The sequence below is a fragment of the Accipiter gentilis genome, chromosome 19 (genome assembly GCF_929443795.1).
Source record: "Accipiter gentilis chromosome 19, bAccGen1.1, whole genome shotgun sequence".
In the NCBI taxonomy this organism is placed as follows: domain Eukaryota; kingdom Metazoa; phylum Chordata; class Aves; order Accipitriformes; family Accipitridae; genus Astur; species Astur gentilis.
This window is the reverse complement of record NC_064898.1, coordinates 10,301,689-10,320,465: the sequence shown is the minus strand read 5'-3', so window position 1 is coordinate 10,320,465 and position 18,777 is coordinate 10,301,689. Positions and strand designations below refer to the sequence as shown.

The 18,777-nt window shown below is 41.9% G+C and overlaps 1 protein-coding gene across 3 annotated transcripts; it reads left to right on the top strand.

Moving 5' to 3' along the window:
• The first annotated feature begins 1,430 nt into the window (after positions 1-1,430).
• ACAT1 (acetyl-CoA acetyltransferase 1) lies at positions 1,431-18,318 on the top strand. Of its 3 annotated transcripts, XM_049823550.1 has the most exons (12): positions 1,431-1,542; positions 3,524-3,571; positions 6,657-6,774; positions 7,719-7,814; positions 9,123-9,223; positions 11,762-11,905; positions 13,768-13,918; positions 14,490-14,585; positions 15,286-15,399; positions 15,797-15,861; positions 16,496-16,653; positions 17,942-18,318. In XM_049823550.1, exons 1-12 carry the CDS (start codon positions 1,489-1,491, stop codon positions 18,060-18,062), a joined length of 1,266 nt encoding a protein of 421 aa, XP_049679507.1. In that variant the 5' UTR covers positions 1,431-1,488; the 3' UTR covers positions 18,063-18,318. The 3 variants fall into 3 exon arrangements, with proteins under 3 accessions (XP_049679507.1, XP_049679508.1, XP_049679509.1); XM_049823551.1 differs by lacking the exon at positions 14,490-14,585; XM_049823552.1 differs by lacking the exon at positions 6,657-6,774 and having other exon boundaries at positions 1,485-1,542.
• Positions 18,319-18,777: the final 459 nt, after the last annotated feature.

Here is an 18,777-nt window from a genome sequence, read left to right as displayed (position 1 = left end):
GGTAACAAGTTGTTGAGATACTCTTGCTTTCCAGGTGCTATATCCAAAGCATGCTTCTTGGCATTTGTTCCAGGTTGTGGTTCGAAGGGAAGCAAAGGTCCAAGTAAATGCTGCTTTACTTGGCTTGTAGACATCAACTCCAGGGAATGCAGCAGTCGTGTGTTACTGTAACAGATGGTATGCTAACTCCTTCAGGAATTAAAAAAAGTGGCTGAGGAGAAGGTAAGCAAGACTGATCAGAAGCATACAGAACTGCTTGTCCTAGACAGTGTGCAGCAGCACAATTCACAGAGAACGTCACCTTGTCTTTTGAGCCTGTTCTTCTGAGATCTAAAGCTCAAGACCAGGAAGGCCTAGGCTTTTCCTGGCCTAGTTCTGTGCATGTTTGGATAGACAGAGTGGAGAGAGGCACTGTCAGGCAGACAGCTGTAGAGATTTAATACTGGTCTTCATCTAGAAATCCAGATTCAGAGGCAGAGAGCATGACAGGGGGGAAACAAAGTGCAGGGAAGACTGTGGAACAGGTACAGGCAACCTGGGATCGAGCTGGGTTCAAGCGGGTACCAACCTTTCTGTAAAGGCAGCTGCTGCGACGGTTCTCAGCCAGGTTTGAAGCCTGAGGTAACACTGTTAGATGTTTATGCCAGCACTAGACAGGAAGGAGTTCAAGGGGAAATAAGGTGCTGGCTTTTCTGAAAACAGCATCTAGCTATAGCACAAGAGCACGCTGGATACAAAGTGCCCCAGACTCAAATACTCCAGTACCTGCATCCCCACAGACCTTGTAACTGCGTGTGTATGTTTCTGGTATGGGTTCCACACGGGGATAAATTTCTGTGGCTCACTTCAGCTGAACACTGAAGCGTGGGTTGGGCGAGGGGCTGGGCCGAGGCTTGGCAGAGCGCAGCCCCGGTCTTGCTTTGCCTTCCCTGGGGCGAGAAGACAACCCGGGGAGCTGGTTCTCGCCCCGCGAGCATCTCCCACGCCGTCTTCATACCGGTCGTTAGCAGCCACTTGTCTTCCTCGCACGGAAACCAAGGTTGTCCGCCCCGCACCCGGGGCTGTCCCTCCGCAGGCTCCTTCCCTCTCCTCAGGGCCGGCTGCGGCGCCCCCGCCCCACCCCGTCCCCGACCGGCAGCACCGGCGACGAAAGCAATGCGCCTGTCACTGCAGAAGGGGTTCCCACAGAGGGCGGAGGTTCCGCGGTCGGCGGCAGGAGCTGCCAGGCACCGCAGGGACGCCCGGCGCCGGGGCCCCCAGCCACCCTGGCCGCCTCAGGGGCCGCGCACAGCCCAACCTCTCAAGCGCCATCGCCCTCTCGCTGCTCAGCCCCGCGGCCCGCCTTCCAGCCGAGCCAATGGCAGCGACGGGATTGGCGCCCCGCCTCGGCCCCAGGGCCAACGGGAGCTGGGAGGGAGGCGGGGCATCGTCGTCTATAGGCCGAGGTGGGGGCGGCGGTGAAGGTGACGGGGGGCGGCCGGCGGGAGCATGGCGGCGGTGGCGATGCTGTGCTGGCGGCGCCCGGCCGCGGAGCTGCTGCGGGTGAGGCGGGCGGCGCGCCGGGCGGGCCCCTAGCCCTTCCCCTCTCCCTCCCTCGGCAGCCCCGGCCCCGCCGCCGGGCCCGGAAGGACTTGGCCAAGGTCACGCCCGCGTCTGTGGCGGGGAAGGCTGCCCCCCTCCCGTCCCCCGTGCGGCGCTGCGCGGCGGGAGGCAGGCCCCGGCCCGGCCCGGCGCTGAGGGGAGGGAGCGGGTCCTCGGCCGGGGGAGCGGAGGCCTGCGAGGCCGGCCGGGCCGCTCCGGAGCTGCCTGGTCGGTGAAGGGCGGCTCCTCGGCCCCAGCGGCCGGGTGGCGGGTACCGCGCTAAGCCCGCCGGGACCTTTAGCCGCGATCCTGAGAGCGGCTTTTTCCACTGCCTCATCACCGCCTGTCAGCGCTGTGGGTGCAGCGAGCTGGCCGGGGCCCTCCCTCGCCGGCTCTTCAGCTCGTTCCCTCGTAATTCGTTGCCCTACAGAGTCCCTATATCCATCTGCCGCCCGCTTCAGCCATAAGGATGCGTAGCAGCCGTCAAAGGCTTTCTCTAGCCAGGCCCAGGAGAGGAATCGGGTAGGCACATGTACTGCCGTGGCGTGCATGAGGTAGGTTCGTCAGAAAGACGGCTGGGAGGTGACATACCGAGCACTCCTGCCCAAAAAGCCTCTGTGCAGGGTTGCATTGAGGCACTGCTGACTTTATTGGTAGGGGTGTCTGGAGCGCCGGGGATCCCGTTACTGGTACAGAGAGCTGTACAGGAAGAAAAGGGCAGGTAACACATCTGCATGGCGATGGATTGCATCCGTATTGCGTATGCAAAGCTGAAGGTTGTGTTTTACCAGCTGTAGAAGTGTTTTGTTCTGTTTTTTAAAAAGTCTGTAACTGATGCAGCATGAACACTACTAGCAGATGCCATTTACGCTTAGAAGACTGTTGTCTGATTTGTCCAGTTTACTACACTTCAGGTGTTGTCCAGTAAGGGCATGTTACTTTGCTAGGGGTCTTTTTGACACTAACCCTTGAAAGCCCTGTTATTAAAGCCCTGCAGGGACATAATTCATTTCTAGGGAGAAGTTTAATTTAAACTTTTTGCTGGCTATTACAACCTGAGCTGGAAAAAAACAACAAAAAAACTAATTGAAAAACAGTCGGAAAAAAATCTGTCTTTTGTTACTTGAAGGTTATCAAATGAAGAGAGAAAGAGACTAAATTTTCATATTGTAGACACAATACCAGAAGGCATTCTTTGATTTATAAAATTGGTGGTGGTTTTGTGGTGTCCTTAAGTGGTTATTTTTAATTTGTATTTATTTAGCTGTAATTCAGTAATGATCAGAAGTTTCTAGTGTGCTGAAATGTTGTCTAAGTAAATGGCTAAGAAAGTGGCTTAAAACCACTGATGGAAATATCATTCTCTTAATATGCGAAATGACACCTGCAGATGTATTTCTGTATCTTTATGCTGCTTGATTAGATGAAGCTAGTAGCTGGTGATTTAGCCTGCTCAGGTGATACTTTTTTCTTTTCCTTGGTTTTGTTTTATTGTCATGTTTTGTCATAGCATTCTGAATTCATTACCCTCATTTTTTGTGAAGTGCCAATGAAATGAAGTTGTAGATGCAAACTGCCACTTTTTTTTAAAAAAAGTTAATGATAGCACTGAACGAACCGAAGTCCAGAGAAGCAGACAGAAGGACTAGTAAACTTTTTCAAGATAGCACCACTCACTCCCTGGTTTAGACATATATGTGTACATAACAGACTCAGCCAAAATGAATTGTTTCTTGTTTTTAAAGGAGTATGTTTATTTTTCAGAAAATATTTTATCACGAGTATTATGGTGAGACTGCGTACTGGTCTACACTTTTTTTAAAAGACACGTTATTATTTTTAATATTTTTTCCAGTGTTTCTTAGATACTGTTTTTAAATAATGACTTCTATGAAAATGGTACATTACTGAAACATCATGGTATTGGCTTTCTTATTTTCAGGCTTTGAAGTATACAAGCTGTGGCTATGCATCACAGCGTACTTTAAATGTAAGTATAAAGCACTATCTGACTGCAATAAATGACTGTTTTAAATTTGTTTCTTAATCACTGAAGTTTTTAAAAAGTTATCACAAAAAAATCTGCATTGAATACAACGTGACTTGTGCCAGTCACACTTTACCGCAAAATCTGGAATAAAAGTCAGATTTGCTTTCTTACTGTGGTTTGCTAATTGCTAGGTAGTGTGGGACAAAATACATTAGAAGTGTGTCAGATAACTTAAGCTTAATGCAACTATCTACCTGTTATTGGAAAATACAGCTGATGCTAACTTATCCCTTTGAGGTTATTTGTATATTATCCTGTAACTTGCTGTTACAACGTAAAGGTTGAGGACAAGTATGTTACTATCACTGAAGTCAATCATGATGAAGAAGGGGTTACAGAAACAGACCTTCTTAGTTTTAAACAAGTATAATTTGCCTTTTTTGTTGTTTGTTTTATCTCTTGTGTCTAACTTCCACTGAAACCAGCACAGTTGGAGGTATTCATGGCTTCTTCTCAGTAGCTGCCCAGGGCAGCTAGAGGTCTGAAATGTGCATCTTTTTGATGCCAGGTCCTCATGCTACTCTCACAGGGTTAGCAGGTAGACATGTTCGTGTAGCACTAAAGCTAAGAGGCAAAATAAGAGTAAATCTGTTTTGAGGGGCTACCTGGTATAGAGCTGAATGTCATACCGTGTCTTAAACTACTGCTTACGCATTACGCTGGGACCTGGGCTTCTGAATGTCTCCAAGGATGGAGACTCCACAACCTCTCTGGGCAATCTGTTCCTGTGTTCTGTCACCCTCAATGAAAAAAAGTGTTTCCTGATGTTCAGAGGGAACCTCCTGTGTGTCAGTTTGTGCCCATTGCCTCTGGTCCTGTCATTGGGCACCACTGGAAAGAGCCTGGCTCCATCCTCTTTGCACCCTCCCTTCAGGTGTTAATATAGATGCATGAGGTGCCCCTGAGCCTTCTCTTCTCCAGGCTGAACAGTCCCAGCTCTGTCAGCCTTTTCTTGTATGTCAGATGCTCTAGTCCCTTAATCATCTTTGTGGCTCTTCATTGGACTCTCTTCAGTATGTCCATGTCTCTCTTGTACTGAGGAGCCCAGCATCAGACACAGCGCTCCAGGCGTGGCCTCACCAGTGCTGAGTAGAGTGGAAGGGTGACCTCTCTTGACCAGCTGGCAATGCTTTGCCTAATGCAGCCCAGGATACCGTTAGCCTTCTTTGCTGCAAGGGCTCATTGCTGGCTCATGTTCAACCTAGTGTCCACCAGGACGCCCACGTTCCTTTCTTCCAAGCTGCTTCCCAGCTGGGTGGCCACCAGCATGTACTGGTGCCTGGGGTTGTTCCTCCCCATGTGCAGGACTTTGCACTGCTCCTTGATGAACTTCATGAGGTTCCTGTCAGCCCATTTCTCCAGCCTGTTGAGATCCCTCTGGATGGCAGTATGACCCTCTGGTGTATCAGCCACTCCTCTCAGGTTTGCATCATCGGCAAACCTGCAGAGGGTACACTCTGCCCCATCATCCAGATCATTAATGAAGATGTTAAACTGGACTGGACCCAGTATTGACCCGTGGGAAACACTGCTAATTACTGGCCTCTCCAACCAGACTTCTTGCCACTGATTACCACCTCCTGTTCCTGGCTGTTCAGCCAGTTTTCAGTCCACCTGACTGTCTGCTTATCCATCCCACACTTCATTAGCTTCTGTATGAGGTTCCTATGGGAGACAGTGTTGAAAGCCTTACTGTAGTCTAGGCAGACAATGTCCACTGCTCTCTCCTCATCTACCAAACCAGTCATTTCACTGTAGGAAGTTATCGGGTTGTTTGAGCGTGACTTCCCCTTGGTGAATCCATGCTGATGACTCCCAGTGATTTTCTTGCTGTTCATGATCCTGGAAACAGTTTCCAGGATTAGTTGTTTAATCACCTTCCTAGGGGTTGAGGTGAGGCTGACTGGCTTGTAGTTCCCTGGGTCCTCCTTCTTGCCCTTCTTGAAGATAGGAGTGATGCTTGCTTTTTTCCAGTCCTTGCGCACCTCTCGCAACTGTTGTGACCATTCCAAGATTGTTGAGCTTGACCTTACAAAGTCATCAGCCAGCTCCCTCAGCACTTGTGGGTGCATCTGAGCAGGGCCCATGGATTTATGTATGTCCAGTTTGCTTAAGTATTCCCTGACCTGATCCTTTTTCCATGAAGGGTACATCTTCCTTGCTCCAGCCTTCCACCTGGTCTCTGGGGCCTGGGATTCCTGAAGGCTGGTTTTACTAGTGAAGGCTGAGGTGAAGGTGACATTCAGTACCTCAGCCTTTTCTGTGTCCTGTGTCACCAGGTCCCCTGCCCCATTCAGCAGCAGGCCCATGTTTTCCCTAGACTTCCTTTTGCTTCCTAGGTGCTTATGGAAGCCCTTCTTGTTGCCTTTGACATCCCTTGTCAGATTCAATTGTAGCTGGGTTTGGCTTTCGTAACCGCATCCCTGCGTGCTCAGACAGTGTCTGCCAGGTTCCCTGTCTCTGCTTCCACCTTCGGTATGCTTCCTTTTTGTGTATGAGTTTTGGTCATCCATGCAGACCTCCTGGCATTTTTACCTGACTTACTGCTTGTTGGAATGGGCTGCTTTTGAGCTTTGAGGGGGTAATCCTTGAATGTTAACCACCTTGCTTTGACTCAGCTCCAGGACCTTTGAGACTCTTACAAGCATCATCTATCTCAAGGCTGAGCTCAATGCATTCCAGCTGTTCTGTCACATGAAGGGCAGCCCTCCCCCTTGTCTTCTTGGCCTGTCCTTCCTAAAGAGCCCGTATCCCCGCATGGCAGCACTCCAGCCACGGGCGTCACCCTACCATGGCTCCATGATCCTAAGATTGTAGTCCTGCAGCTGTATACCAATCTCCATATGTTTATTCCCTGTGCTGCATGCATTAATAAAGATTATTTTAGTGCTCTGAAACATTTGCAGGATAAAAGGGAAGCTGCAACATCAATGAAAGAGTAAAAGTGGATAAATTTAAAAAATACTGGTATATGTGTGCATATGTGGGAGAGACTGTGACTTTTACTCCATGCTTCTCCTCTTAGGAGGTGGTGATAGCAAGTGCTGTAAGGACACCGATTGGATCTTTCCAAGGATCTCTTTCATCATTGCCAGCCACTAAACTTGGTTCCATTGCAATTAAGGGAGCAATTGACAGAGCAGGTATATGTAAATATTTTTTCTGCGACAAAGAAAAACTCAAGTGGCTCAGAACAGTATCAGTCTGTGTCTTTTAAATTGCTGGGTAAACATGGTTTTTGTGGCACTCTTAAGTCTTTATCCACAAATGGTATTTAAGTAAAGTTGACTGTTGGGCTTTGTTTCAATCTGAATGAAGTCCTGCTTCTAGGAGCAGAATATTACTTAAGGATATCTGTGCTAATCCGTATCTGATTGAACATGCTAATTGTTTTTCTGTGGTGGGGTTTTATGACACACCTAAGCTGATGCAAAAGTTACTTGTTGGTGAAACCAGTGGCCCTTTCTTTCTTTGCCCAGTTTTCACATGGGTACTTATGCTTGTAGGACACCCTTGTGAGTATATTGGTGGATTCAAATTAGCAAAAAAAGTCTTCTGGGGGGAGAGGTGGGTTAATTTTTTACAGATTTGGCTTCTTGAAACAGCATATTACAAGAACATCAGGGCTGTTGCAAGAGATGCAGCGGGAGAAGCAGGCCTCTTCTGTCTGGTGGCAGCTAGCTGTGGCCTTGGCTCACCCCTGTTAAACACACAAACAAACAAAACTGTTTCTTTAGACATAATTGTGGCAGGTAGAAAGTTTTGTGCTTTTAATCATCCATGGAAATTGAGCTTCTCAGGTGCCTAGTGAGACTTGGAAATGTTTGCTTTAGTTAGCTAACTGTAGCTTGTTCTGCAAGGTAGCAAGGGAATTCTGCTCTGTGGTGGTCACCAGTTCACCATGTTCCATGAATATGAGGGTAGAGATCTGGGATGCCCCCAACAGGGGCCTGTGTGCTAACAGCACACAGGTTGGACATGGCACGTTTCATCAGTCTTTGACAGAAAACTTCAACAGGAAGGTTTGTAAAAGGGAGTTGCATTTTCCCTGCAAAGAACCCTGAATTAAAACAATGTTGTTTTATAGGCATCCCTGCAGAAGAAGTGAAAGAAGCGTATATGGGTAATGTCTTGCAGGCTGGACAAGGACAAGCTCCAGCAAGACAAGCAGTCTTGGGTGCAGGTATTCATTCTTTTGATACCGGGGTTAAAGATTTTTTGTCTTTATATAGACAGTGTAGATTATTGAGCTATGAGTTAAAAGAGAGTGGTCCCCCAGCCTTTTGTCAAGGCAGTCTGTGTATGCTTTTTTTCTCCATGTACTCACGTAAGCAGGCCTAATTGTGCATCCTCAGGAATCAATTTTCATATGCACAATGGATGTTACTGCCTATGGTGTTTGCAGAACCTGGAGAAGACGATACTGGAGACTAGGCCTCTACTTCCAGAGCAATTTACACTAATGGTGCATGCTGCTCTTTGAATCTTTCATGAAACAGACTTTTTTCTTCAGTGTATCGTTACTCTTAAGCCTCACTGGGTAAGGGGTTAGTGAGTTTCCTTGAACTGCAGATAAGAGTATGTCATTACACTCATCTTCCGGAGTCTGGAGCTGTAACTGGGAGGTTTCATGCTGTAATGTTAACTGCAGCACAAATGTTATTGGGGTGCAGGAATTATTTTCTTCTCCCTTTTGCTGTGGGGATGGGATTCCATACCTTAGTGTGACTCTAGGAAAGTCTGTGGGTCAGGGAAGAACTGGATACTTTCTTGGCTCTGTCCCTGTACTCTTTTGAAAGAGAAGCAAATGCTTACATGTGAGGCAAAGGGATGAATACAGCTCTTTTCTTTCCCCTGGCTAGTTTCCCCATCTCACTGCGGTATGGAGGTGATATGCTGGTAGCAGAGCCATAATACCTGAGAGCAAGCCTAGGGTGGAGGCAGTGGTGCAACGGTCTTGAGCCAAGCTGCACACAGCAGAGCCCAAAGCTATTGTAACGAACACTCAATAACAATAATAACTCAATAATGACCATGTGAATGACACTGACACCTAGCACTTTTGGTCTTGTTCAGTATCGCATGTTTTTAGAGTCCCTGTGCTTCTGGGGTCTGTCTTGTTGCCACTTGCTAAATTCTATAGCTTGTTTATGCCTTTTCAGTCTTGAATGCTTCTTAGAGGCAGGTACTGGGGTGTCAGGAGGAGGAATAGTTCTGGAGCTGCTTCCCTGATCTTCTGTCTTTCTGATTCTTCACTTGTTTGCTCCCTTACCACAAGTCTGTTGTTGGAAGGGGAGAAACAACAAGAGTCTCCAAGAAGGATAGTAACTAGGGGCGAGGGTAGATAAATTGCCCTGGCAGGCTAAATAGTGCAAGTTGGACACCCTGGGCTTAGATAAAAATTGGTCCCATATGAAATATTGCTGAGATACCAATAAAGTATTACTCTACCCTTTAAATAATAGTTGTTTGTACAATTTCCTTGACTCAGGTCTACCAATATGTACTCCTACTACAACTGTCAATAAAGTCTGTGCTTCAGGAATGAAATCGATCATGATGGCAGCCCAAAGCCTGATGTGTGGGAGTCAGGTATGTGAATTTTAGTGCTGTTTTATGGAAAACCCACACTACTAATGTTGCAGATCCTGTCCTACTAATGACTCTGCGCTTTGCTTTGGGACTGTGTTTTGCCTTGGGATAATTAAGCTAATTAGCAAGGGTTTGTTTTGCTTATGCAACCTTAATCCTTAATTTTGTAGTCGCTTAAGTATATTTTGGTTTAAAACAGAAAAAAATTGTAAGTATTATAGTTAGGAAATTGTCAGATGTATTTTTAGAGCTGAGCAAATAAGCTGGATTTTTTTTTTTTTTGTAATTTACATCTTCTTCCTTCTGCTTTTCCCCCACCCCACCTCCTGCCCCTCCCCCAAAAAATAATTAAGGGAATTTTCAACCTTTCTGGTTTGAAAAAATGAAGAAATTTTTATAGACTTAGTTTTTGATGAAACACATTTAATCTTGACTTTCAGACACTCTCAAGACTTCAATGAATTAAATATACTTATTAAAGCAATGTTGTTTCCAAGTACATTAAAGATGTTTCAGGCTTTTTGTATTGTTTTAGAAGAGGAATCTATTGTTGCTGAATAAGCATTTTCATTGAAGAGAGCCTGATGGAGGGGAATTGCTCATCTCTGCCAACTGTGTTCTAAGATTTTCTATACGATGGGGAAAAATAGTATCACTTAATGGGAGGATGGCAGAATACACCATCTTCAGCAAGCTGTTAAATGCTATGCAGCAAAGAATATGGGAGAAGTGTGAATGTGAAGAGAGACATTTGAATTTTGTTTTTAATTCCATACTCAAAAGTGTTTTGGCAACTTTTTCCCTTCTCTGAAGTGAAAATATTGTCAGTTCAATACATATTTCTGGTTTACAAAATAAGCGACTCATAAGTGAGAAATGTACTTATTATTCTTTTTGTTTGTTTGTTTAGAACAAAAGTAAAATATTTAAGTTTTGTTGCCTCTTCTGTGAAAATAACAGTATAGCTGAGTTAAGCAACTACTTATTGCTTTGGCCTTGCTCTGCAGAGAATGGCACTTTGTCCAGTGCCTACTGAAGTTGGTGGAAGTCTTGTCACTGGACTTTGAACCAGGCCCACAGCATGTCTGTGTAAACAGCTACATTTGGACTTAGTGATTTACGTCCAATTACTTTGTGAGAATGGTTGTGCATTTTCTTGGTTTGACAGATGCAGGCCATGAGCTCTGAATATACTTGGAGTTTTCAGCTGAGCTAATCATACATGCTGTGCTGCCAGGCTCAGCAAAAGCAGAGACTCAGCCAGTTATTAGTCTCTTAGAGCTATAAATTACAGGGGGTTTGGTATTTGTTTGTTTTTCCTGGTTGCAGACTGTGAGGTATCTGTGGTGTGAATGAAAGTCAGCGATGATTGCCAGTGGCTTGAGTCAGCATACATCATCGTATAAACAGTTATATTAACTCTGTCTCCAAGTCTTTCACTTTCCACAGCTGAAATGCCAGGGACTCTTGTTCCTCTGATCTATTGCTGTATCCATATCTCAACTGCCTTTCTGATTTATCTGCCTTTCCAGTTTGTCTCCCACCTTTCCTTTCTTTATTACTTCATGTCACTGTTCCTGGATCTAGTTTATGATCTATTCTGAACCAAACCATTATTTCTCAGAGTCTTAAATTAAAGAAACCGAAAAAGCTTTCATCTTTTTCTTATTGCTGTTTTGATGTAAAATCTTTTTGAATTTATATTAACAGCACAATTGAAATTTCAAAGATTCACACTGCTGCGTGTGTCTTTTTCCTACAGTTATCCATATTTCAAATATGCCATGTATTAACCCAACTGTGTGTATTCTTCACATGCTGAGATCCTAGGGATTTTGGGGGTATAGCCTGACAACAGTAGGTGTACTTACGGTCCTTATAGCTTTATTGTTTGTGTGTTTTCTGTTTGTTTGCTTTGTCTCAGCTTGAAAAGTATACTAATTTATAAATGCCCATAATGATTCAGCTTAATTCAAGTTCACTAATCACTAATTAATAACATATCTTTTTTTTTTTTTGCTGGCCTTTTCAGATGATAAAACCATATTATAAGTCATCTCTCTTTACACAGTAAGATGAAACAATATTATGTAAAACTGCAGGTACTTGTAAATCTCTGACTTTTTTATTAGTCTCTTAAATTCTGACTGTTGCTTGTTTTATAGGGATATGGAGCTGCGAATGAAGAACAAAAGTGAGAAATTTACAGAAAAAGAAACTGTTTAAAGCAAAACTTATAATTTGATCTTGGAAGCTTTTGAAGTAAAAGTGCAAGAGACTGATGTGGCTCTTGCAGCTTTCTAGAACTGCATACATAACAAAAGTCCAGTTTTTCTGTCAGGGTGGATTAACTGTCTTTAGCTGTTGTTCCTGCTGTTTGCTTCTTAAATGCATAAAGATTTGATTTTTTTCTTTTTTATCTAAGACTCCTCAGAAATATAGTGTCCGTGCTTAAGCTTTTGCTAATATTTGTTCCTATAAGAAGCCACAGAGAACACGCTGCGTTATGAGTAATTTTAACTCATTTCCTTTGAGCAGGATGTAATGGTTGCTGGTGGAATGGAGAGCATGTCTAATGTTCCCTATACAATGAGCAGAGGATCAACACCTTACGGAGGAGTAAAGCTGGAAGACCTCATAGTAAAAGATGGGCTGACAGATGCTTATAACCATATCCATATGGTAAATATTCCTGCACAGTACTAAAGTATCAGCCATAGACCTGATGCAGCTTTGAAGAGCTTGCATGTAATTATTATGAAACTGCTTCATCTAGCAAACCTAGAAATGAGGAGTAACATTAATGGAGGAGAGAAGTCTTCTGTTTCCAGGCTTCCTGTAGTAACTGTAATGGAGGGGCTAGACAGAAGACCAAAACAGAATAGCAAACTGTGTTAATATTTATCTGTCTCTGAAGTCTGAACAGCCTAGAGCAGGGATTTTGAAAAAAAAAAAAAAAAAAAAATTGCTACTGATAGATTGCTGTTGCTCTGTCTGTGGGAGAGAGCAATCAAGTTACTTGGTGTCTTTGAGGGTACTTACTCTGTACGGTTCAGCAGGCTCTTAACATTTATTTTCCCTCCCTCAATGTACGTATCTCATATCTTCCATTGGAATGTTTGAGTCGGCTGATACATACTCATCAGCATGGTAACTTAAATTGGACAAACAACTGCAAACTTAGGATGGGTTTCAAAAACAACTGATATGAAGATAGCGAAGAACAAGCATCAGGGAAGAATAATTTGAAAAGAGAATGACTACTTTCAGTTTACAAATATTTCTGACCTTTGCCTGTGGTCGGTCATTCACAACTGTGGGGTATTACTGATTGATCAGTTAGTGTTCTTGTTGGTGTACAGGAAAACATGTAATGAAGAACATTCTATTGTGATCATATATTTGATACAGACCTCACTGCTTCTGTGTTTGTTTATTCTTTTTGCAGTATGGTGCACTCTGCTTAGGCTGTTGGTTGAAATCCACTCCCACATTTCAGCTAAAACGGAGTTTGATTGTGAGGATTTTTATGGGAATGTAAATAGTGGCTTTGCTAGTGTCTGTATGTGGGGGGAAAAACTCTAGGAGTTGGTTGTAATGCAGAAAGTTTTAATAGATTGGGACAATATTTCAGAACCTTTTGTCTTCATTATAGCAGCTGTAAGTTGCTTGGAAAACCTTAACAGTAAGAATACACAGGAAGGCTTTAGGAACTTACTTTTGTCCATGTTTTGGCAATAGATTAAGTTGCTTGTGCTATGAAGACTTTAAATTCTTTAACTGCATAGAAGTGAACTTGCTTGTGTGAAGAACTGGAGGAACACAGTACTAAAGGGGTTTGTGTTGATTCATTGAGTTTTCTACAGAAAAGAGAAGTGAAACAAAACCTGTTCAAGAACAAATCTTTCAGGCTGACTATATGAGTATCTTTTTTTTTTTTGTCATCACAGGTATTTGGACAGTGTTGGTAATGAATTATGATCGTATAATTATGATTGACCTATATATAAAATTATTTGATTGTTTCATTCTACTTAATTCATTCCAGTTATTAGACAAAAGGTATACATACTTCTGTTTGTGTAGTTTTTAGAGTATCAGATCCTGAAGGCTAAGTAAGCCCTGTGTGTTGACCTGTTCCCATAACCTTTGGACCAGGCAAGCTAATAATGAAATGAAAACAGTAGTAAGATGATGTGAGCATACTGTTCTGTGGCTGAATAATGATCTTTAGTCTCTGACAACATCAGCCCTAAGCACTTTAAAACTTACCTTTGCATGCAGTTTTTTTAAAGTAAAAAAAAGCCTTGTAAGGAAAGTTCCTTTGTGCCTTTAATAATCTGGATCCAGAAAACGTTCACTAAATCTGAAGATCATATTCCAAACCCAGAAGTTACTGTTTAATCATGACTGTATAAATTAGAAATGGACACAAAATATTAGTCACGTTCAATTCTGGAAATCTGCTGGTTGAGCTTTTTCAGTTACATTTCTATTTCGTATCTCCAGAAATACCAAACCTAATGTGCCTGGTTTTCTCCAAGGGCAACTGTGCCGAGAATACTGCGAAGAAGTTTACTATTTCACGAGAGGAACAAGACACTTACGCCATAGGCTCTTACACTAAAAGCAAAACAGCCTGGGATTCAGGAATATTGAAAAATGAAATAGTTCCTGTCACTATTTCAAAAAAAGGTATTATGGAAAGGTGTGATAAAATGAATTGTGTTTCTCATTGAAAGCTGTAACATCGTCTCCGTTCAGTGCAAATTGTGTTGTTTAAACATGCAGATCTCAGGAATGCTAATTTTAGATTAGCTAAGAATTTTCTGTTACACAGACTTTCTGGTGAATAGTAGTCAGTGACCTGTGATCTGGTTTTGTTTTTAAATTTTCTTTAATGTTACATACCATATCTTCTTCCTTTTTTATGTAAGTGGAAGACTAGCTATTGAATTTAGCTAGTATGGCTTGAGGACATCTGTGTTTTAATTTCCCTGTTAATTACCTTACAGATGTGTTTTTTCTCCCTTTCATTCAGCCACCAGGAAGTATAAATGGATTTGCTGTGAATAAATTGGATTAAGGAACAATTTTTTTTCAGTTTTTGTAAGCACATTTCTTGACATCCATTTTACATGTGTTTACATTTTTTTTTTAACTGAAATAAGTTGTCTAAATAAAGCAGCTTTTAATCAAAGTAATGTGTTAGAATGTCTTAAGGTTGGACTGTTCTTTAAAATACTAAACCAAATCTGAATTTCAGGGAAGCCAGATACAGAAGTGAAAGAAGATGAAGAATACAAACGTGTTGATTTTAGTAAAGTTCCAATGCTGAAAGCTGTTTTCCAAAAAGAAAATGGTAAATATTGTTAAACCAACTGCTTAACTTTCTACCAAGTGCAAGGATACTTTGTTATAGTGAAGAGTACTGTTCACAAGAGCTTGAATGTCCAACAGTAGTCCATTAACTTTTAAATGTCTGCTAAGATAAAGAAACATGCTTCAGAACAGCATGAACTGGCTTGGATCAAAAGATGGTCCAAGAACTTTAAACCAGTGAAAACCTCTGTTTTGGACATTTATTTTAAAAAGACTGAAATAGATTGGTTTCAATTTAGCTATTGCCTTGGTCTCCACCAAGTACAAGCTTTTGTTTCAGTGGGAGCTGGAGTGCCTTTACATAGCTGCCTGTTACTTTCCTGACTCTGTAGTTGATAAATCTTTCTGGCTAAATCAAAGTTGCCACTCATTCACAACCCTTTCTGAGCTGGAATTCTGTGTTAATGCCAGCAATGCAGCTGACGTGGAAGGCATGATCTAAACTGCCACTTGGATGAAGATACGAATACATGTGATTGTACTTTTTTAATCAAACTGATTTAAAAAAACACAACTTATTTTTAGTTACCTCAGTGCAACAGATTTCACCGTATTGTTGAGACCTTATGTTCGAGGGCCTAAGGTTAAAAAAAAAAAAAATTTTAAAAAAATCATTAACAGGAAGTAGGTGAGCTGTATCATACTTCCCCTCCATACAAACAATGCTTTCCCTTTTCTAGGAACAGTTACAGCTGCTAATGCCAGTACTCTGAATGATGGAGCAGCTGCTTTGGTGCTGATGACTACAGAGGCAGCCAAGAGACTGAAAGTCAAACCATTGGCACGGATAGTAGGTAAGATTTTTCTTTTTTTATCTTTGAGTACAGTACTGGAAAATACTCCTATAGTATGGGCTCAGACTGGGAGTCCTCTTATCTAACTAACGTTCATGGGATAGAAAAGCTGAGCCCTTGGGCATTATGGCTGCATCTTCTCAATACAGTGCTTGAAATTTCAAGTGCTGTACCAGCAGGCTTTTGATCATAAACAGAATTTTCTATATGGAATAATATTAAAAATCTGAAAATGTTATTATGTGGCTCACTTAAGGCACTAAACTTTATATGTATCTATTTCATGGACCATTATATTCAGAATTTTTCCATCTTGGCTGGGTTTGCTGCTTGCACGAAGAAAAGTCATGTGTGGTAGAAACAAAAGGTCTTTAAACAGCTTTTGCAATTTTTACAGCTTTTGCAGATGCTGCTGTTGATCCTATTGACTTCCCAATTGCACCTGCACACGCTGTTCCCAAGGTAGGAATAAAACTGAGCGTAGTTTGAAAAACAACAGACTTCCTTAGCACTGATCATTGGTTCAACCCTCTGCAGATCTTCCTGTAATTAGGATAAAAATTATGTTTACTTCATAAATATGAAGGAACACATGTTTTTCAGAGGATCAAGGCTAGAATGCAGTTTTTGGAGTAACAAAATTCTCACACCTATTTTGAAAGAGAATATTGTTTTATACTGCTTTGGGCTTGTTTACACTTTTGAAGCTTTGCAGCTAGTATGGCTAAAAGGGAAAATAAATATGGTTATACAAGTATAGACTAGTTCAAAAAGGAACTGAAGACAAGTATGTGGTGTGAGGCAATACTGTATTCATTTAAATGTACTTACTGTAGCAGTGGTCTTAGTATTAGTGTGATGAAAACGTATTCTTGGCACAAGGTACTCTCCTTTTTTTTTTTTTTTTTTTTTTGTGAAAACACGAGTTTGTGCTTCAGTACCTCAGTTTTGCTTTTTCCCACCTGACAAAGGGGTTCCAAAATGTGAAGTTGAATCAGACTATGGGCAGCCTGAGTCACCGACTTCAAAATAGACCTATTTATTTCTATAATTAGCTTCCTAATTTTTTCACAGTAGTAATTATTTTTATTTCTAGATTCTAAGTGCGACAGGCCTGAAGAAAGAAGATATTGCAATGTGGGAAATCAATGAAGCATTCAGTGTTGTGGTGCTGGCCAATATTAAAATGCTGGGTATCGATCCACACAAAGTAAATATTAATGGAGGTGCTGTCTCTCTCGGACATCCAATAGGGTAAGTAAAGCGCTGGTTTCTGTTCTGCACAGAGGCATTGTTTTCTAGACATACTGCTAACACATTTACCTTTATTCTCAAATTTAATGCAAGTAGCAAATTTCTAGTAGCCTTCCTATCAAGTACATAGTGACTTAATTCAGGTGTTAAATTTCAGGGTACCTTGAAAAGAGCACGATCTCATTTTTTCTCTTCACAGTTAGTTATCACCTACTTTTATAAAGAGCTTGCTTGTTACCATAGCTATATGGATTTATGAAGTATTAAAACCAAATCACTATTAACATGACAGAATAAACAATAATAATTAATCAAGTAGTTAAGCTAATAAAATTTACAGGTAAACTTGGGAAAATAGTGAAGGATATGGTACAGGGACTTCTGTGTTTCTTACATGAGCAAAGTGAAATTCCAGGTCTTGTCAAAGCATTTTTGGCAATGAATCCAAAAGTCTCCAAGCACCTAATGCAGCAGACAGGGATAGTCTGGGGGATGGAGGTGGGTCTGTTGTTTGAAGTTCTGTCATCTGGTTAGAGGAGTTAGGTCACCTGCTGTGTTCCCCAACAGCTGTAACTTACTCATGGCTTCAGTATATCCTATTCATCCTCCCTAAGAGTGATCGTGCTGCATTGTGCTGCTCTATGAGGAAAAACCCATTCCAAAACCTCTGAGTAAATATAGATGTGAAGTAACCATGGTGTACATCAGGAGCAAGTAGGAGTACTTCATGGTTCATAACAAGCTGTAATCAAAGCATAATCCTGCAAGACACTCTGACATTCTGAGGAGGGAATATTATTTTTTTGTGTGTGTTAAAAGTTAATTTTGACAGTCTAATGACAGAATTTAAATGTCTGATTTTGCACATTAGGTGGATCAAAGTAGGATACTGCAGTATATCAGGTTGTAAGCAAATAAAAAACCTGTTGGAAAGTAATTGTTAATGTTGATTTGATTCTTGTGGTAGATTTGTTACCTTTGAGAGGGCTTTGCTACATGTAGAGATATTTTATAGTATACAGACTGACTTAGAGGCCACTTTCAGAAGCAACTTTTGATAAACATGGAGTTTCTGTATGGATAAGAATCTTTCTGTTAAGTACTGTAGCTAGAGAAGAATAACCTGTATTACATCTAAATGTAGATGAAAGGGTTTGTTTGGTCTTTTTGTTGGTGTTTTTTTCCCTCCAGTGCATCAGTACTATATTCTACCAGCTGTCTGGTGTGGGTCAAATTAAGATTAATTTCCTTTAGACTAAGCTATATACTTTTTTTTTCTTTTATTTAGAATGTCTGGAGCAAGAATTGTTGTTCACATGGCCCATGCATTGAAACAAGGACAATATGGTCTTGCAGGAATTTGCAATGGAGGAGGAGGCGCTTCTGCAATATTGATAGAGAAGTTGTAGGCCCAAATTGTGTTGGGAACAAAGCCTTACACACTCTGATCAAAATGATGAGTGGTACCTGTTACATCTTATTTATCAGTAAGTGGATGAATTCCTTAACTGCTATTCTAAAATTTCTTAAAACATCATTATTGATACAGACAACTGGGCTTCTATTACTTTTGACTCGGTGCAAGTTTTTGTACAGTACAAATAAAAAATGTCAAATTATGATAATGTCTTGAGACCTGACAATAAAGAATGTTTGTTAACTGTAGCTCCTCTGTCACTGATGTATGGTTTCTCAAATGCCACTGACAATGAATTTTCTTGGTAACGCACATAGCATTGCTACTAGAGGCAGCTAGTTTCTTACAGTTTTGTTGCTTATTATTCCTAACTACTAAGTGATTTTCATTGGAGAAAATAACTTCACTCAAAGGTTGGTTTTCTGCTGTTGTGTACCTTGAAGGCAGGTCACATGCACAGAAGGAGCCCTGCTGTAGCACTCGCTTACCCTGGCCTGGGGTGTAGTACCCAAGCAACCTAGAAGAGATAGTGCTGTAACTTACACATGCAAGTACTAACATGGCCTCAAAAGCTACTGCTTTTTTGTTCATTTAAACCTCTGTGATGTACAGTTTTGTCAATAGGCTTTGAAGTACAATTGATGTTACTACTTCTTCCCTAGGAGCTGCCAAGTTACCTGGCTGTGCTCTGGAATTCACAGTTAAGT

What these genes read in the sequence shown, in the direction of transcription:
- ACAT1 (XM_049823550.1), top strand. Translation starts at nt 1,489, where the DNA reads ATGGCGGCGGTGGCGATGCTGTGCTGGCGGCGCCCGGCCGCGGAGCTG. An exon ending in CATCACAGCGTACTTTAAAT is followed by an intron (nt 3,572 to 6,656) that starts GTAAGTATAAAG and finishes TTCTCCTCTTAG; the next exon opens with GAGGTGGTGATAGCAAGTGC. An exon ending in CTGCACACGCTGTTCCCAAG is followed by an intron (nt 15,862 to 16,495) that starts GTAGGAATAAAA and finishes TTTTATTTCTAG; the next exon opens with ATTCTAAGTGCGACAGGCCT.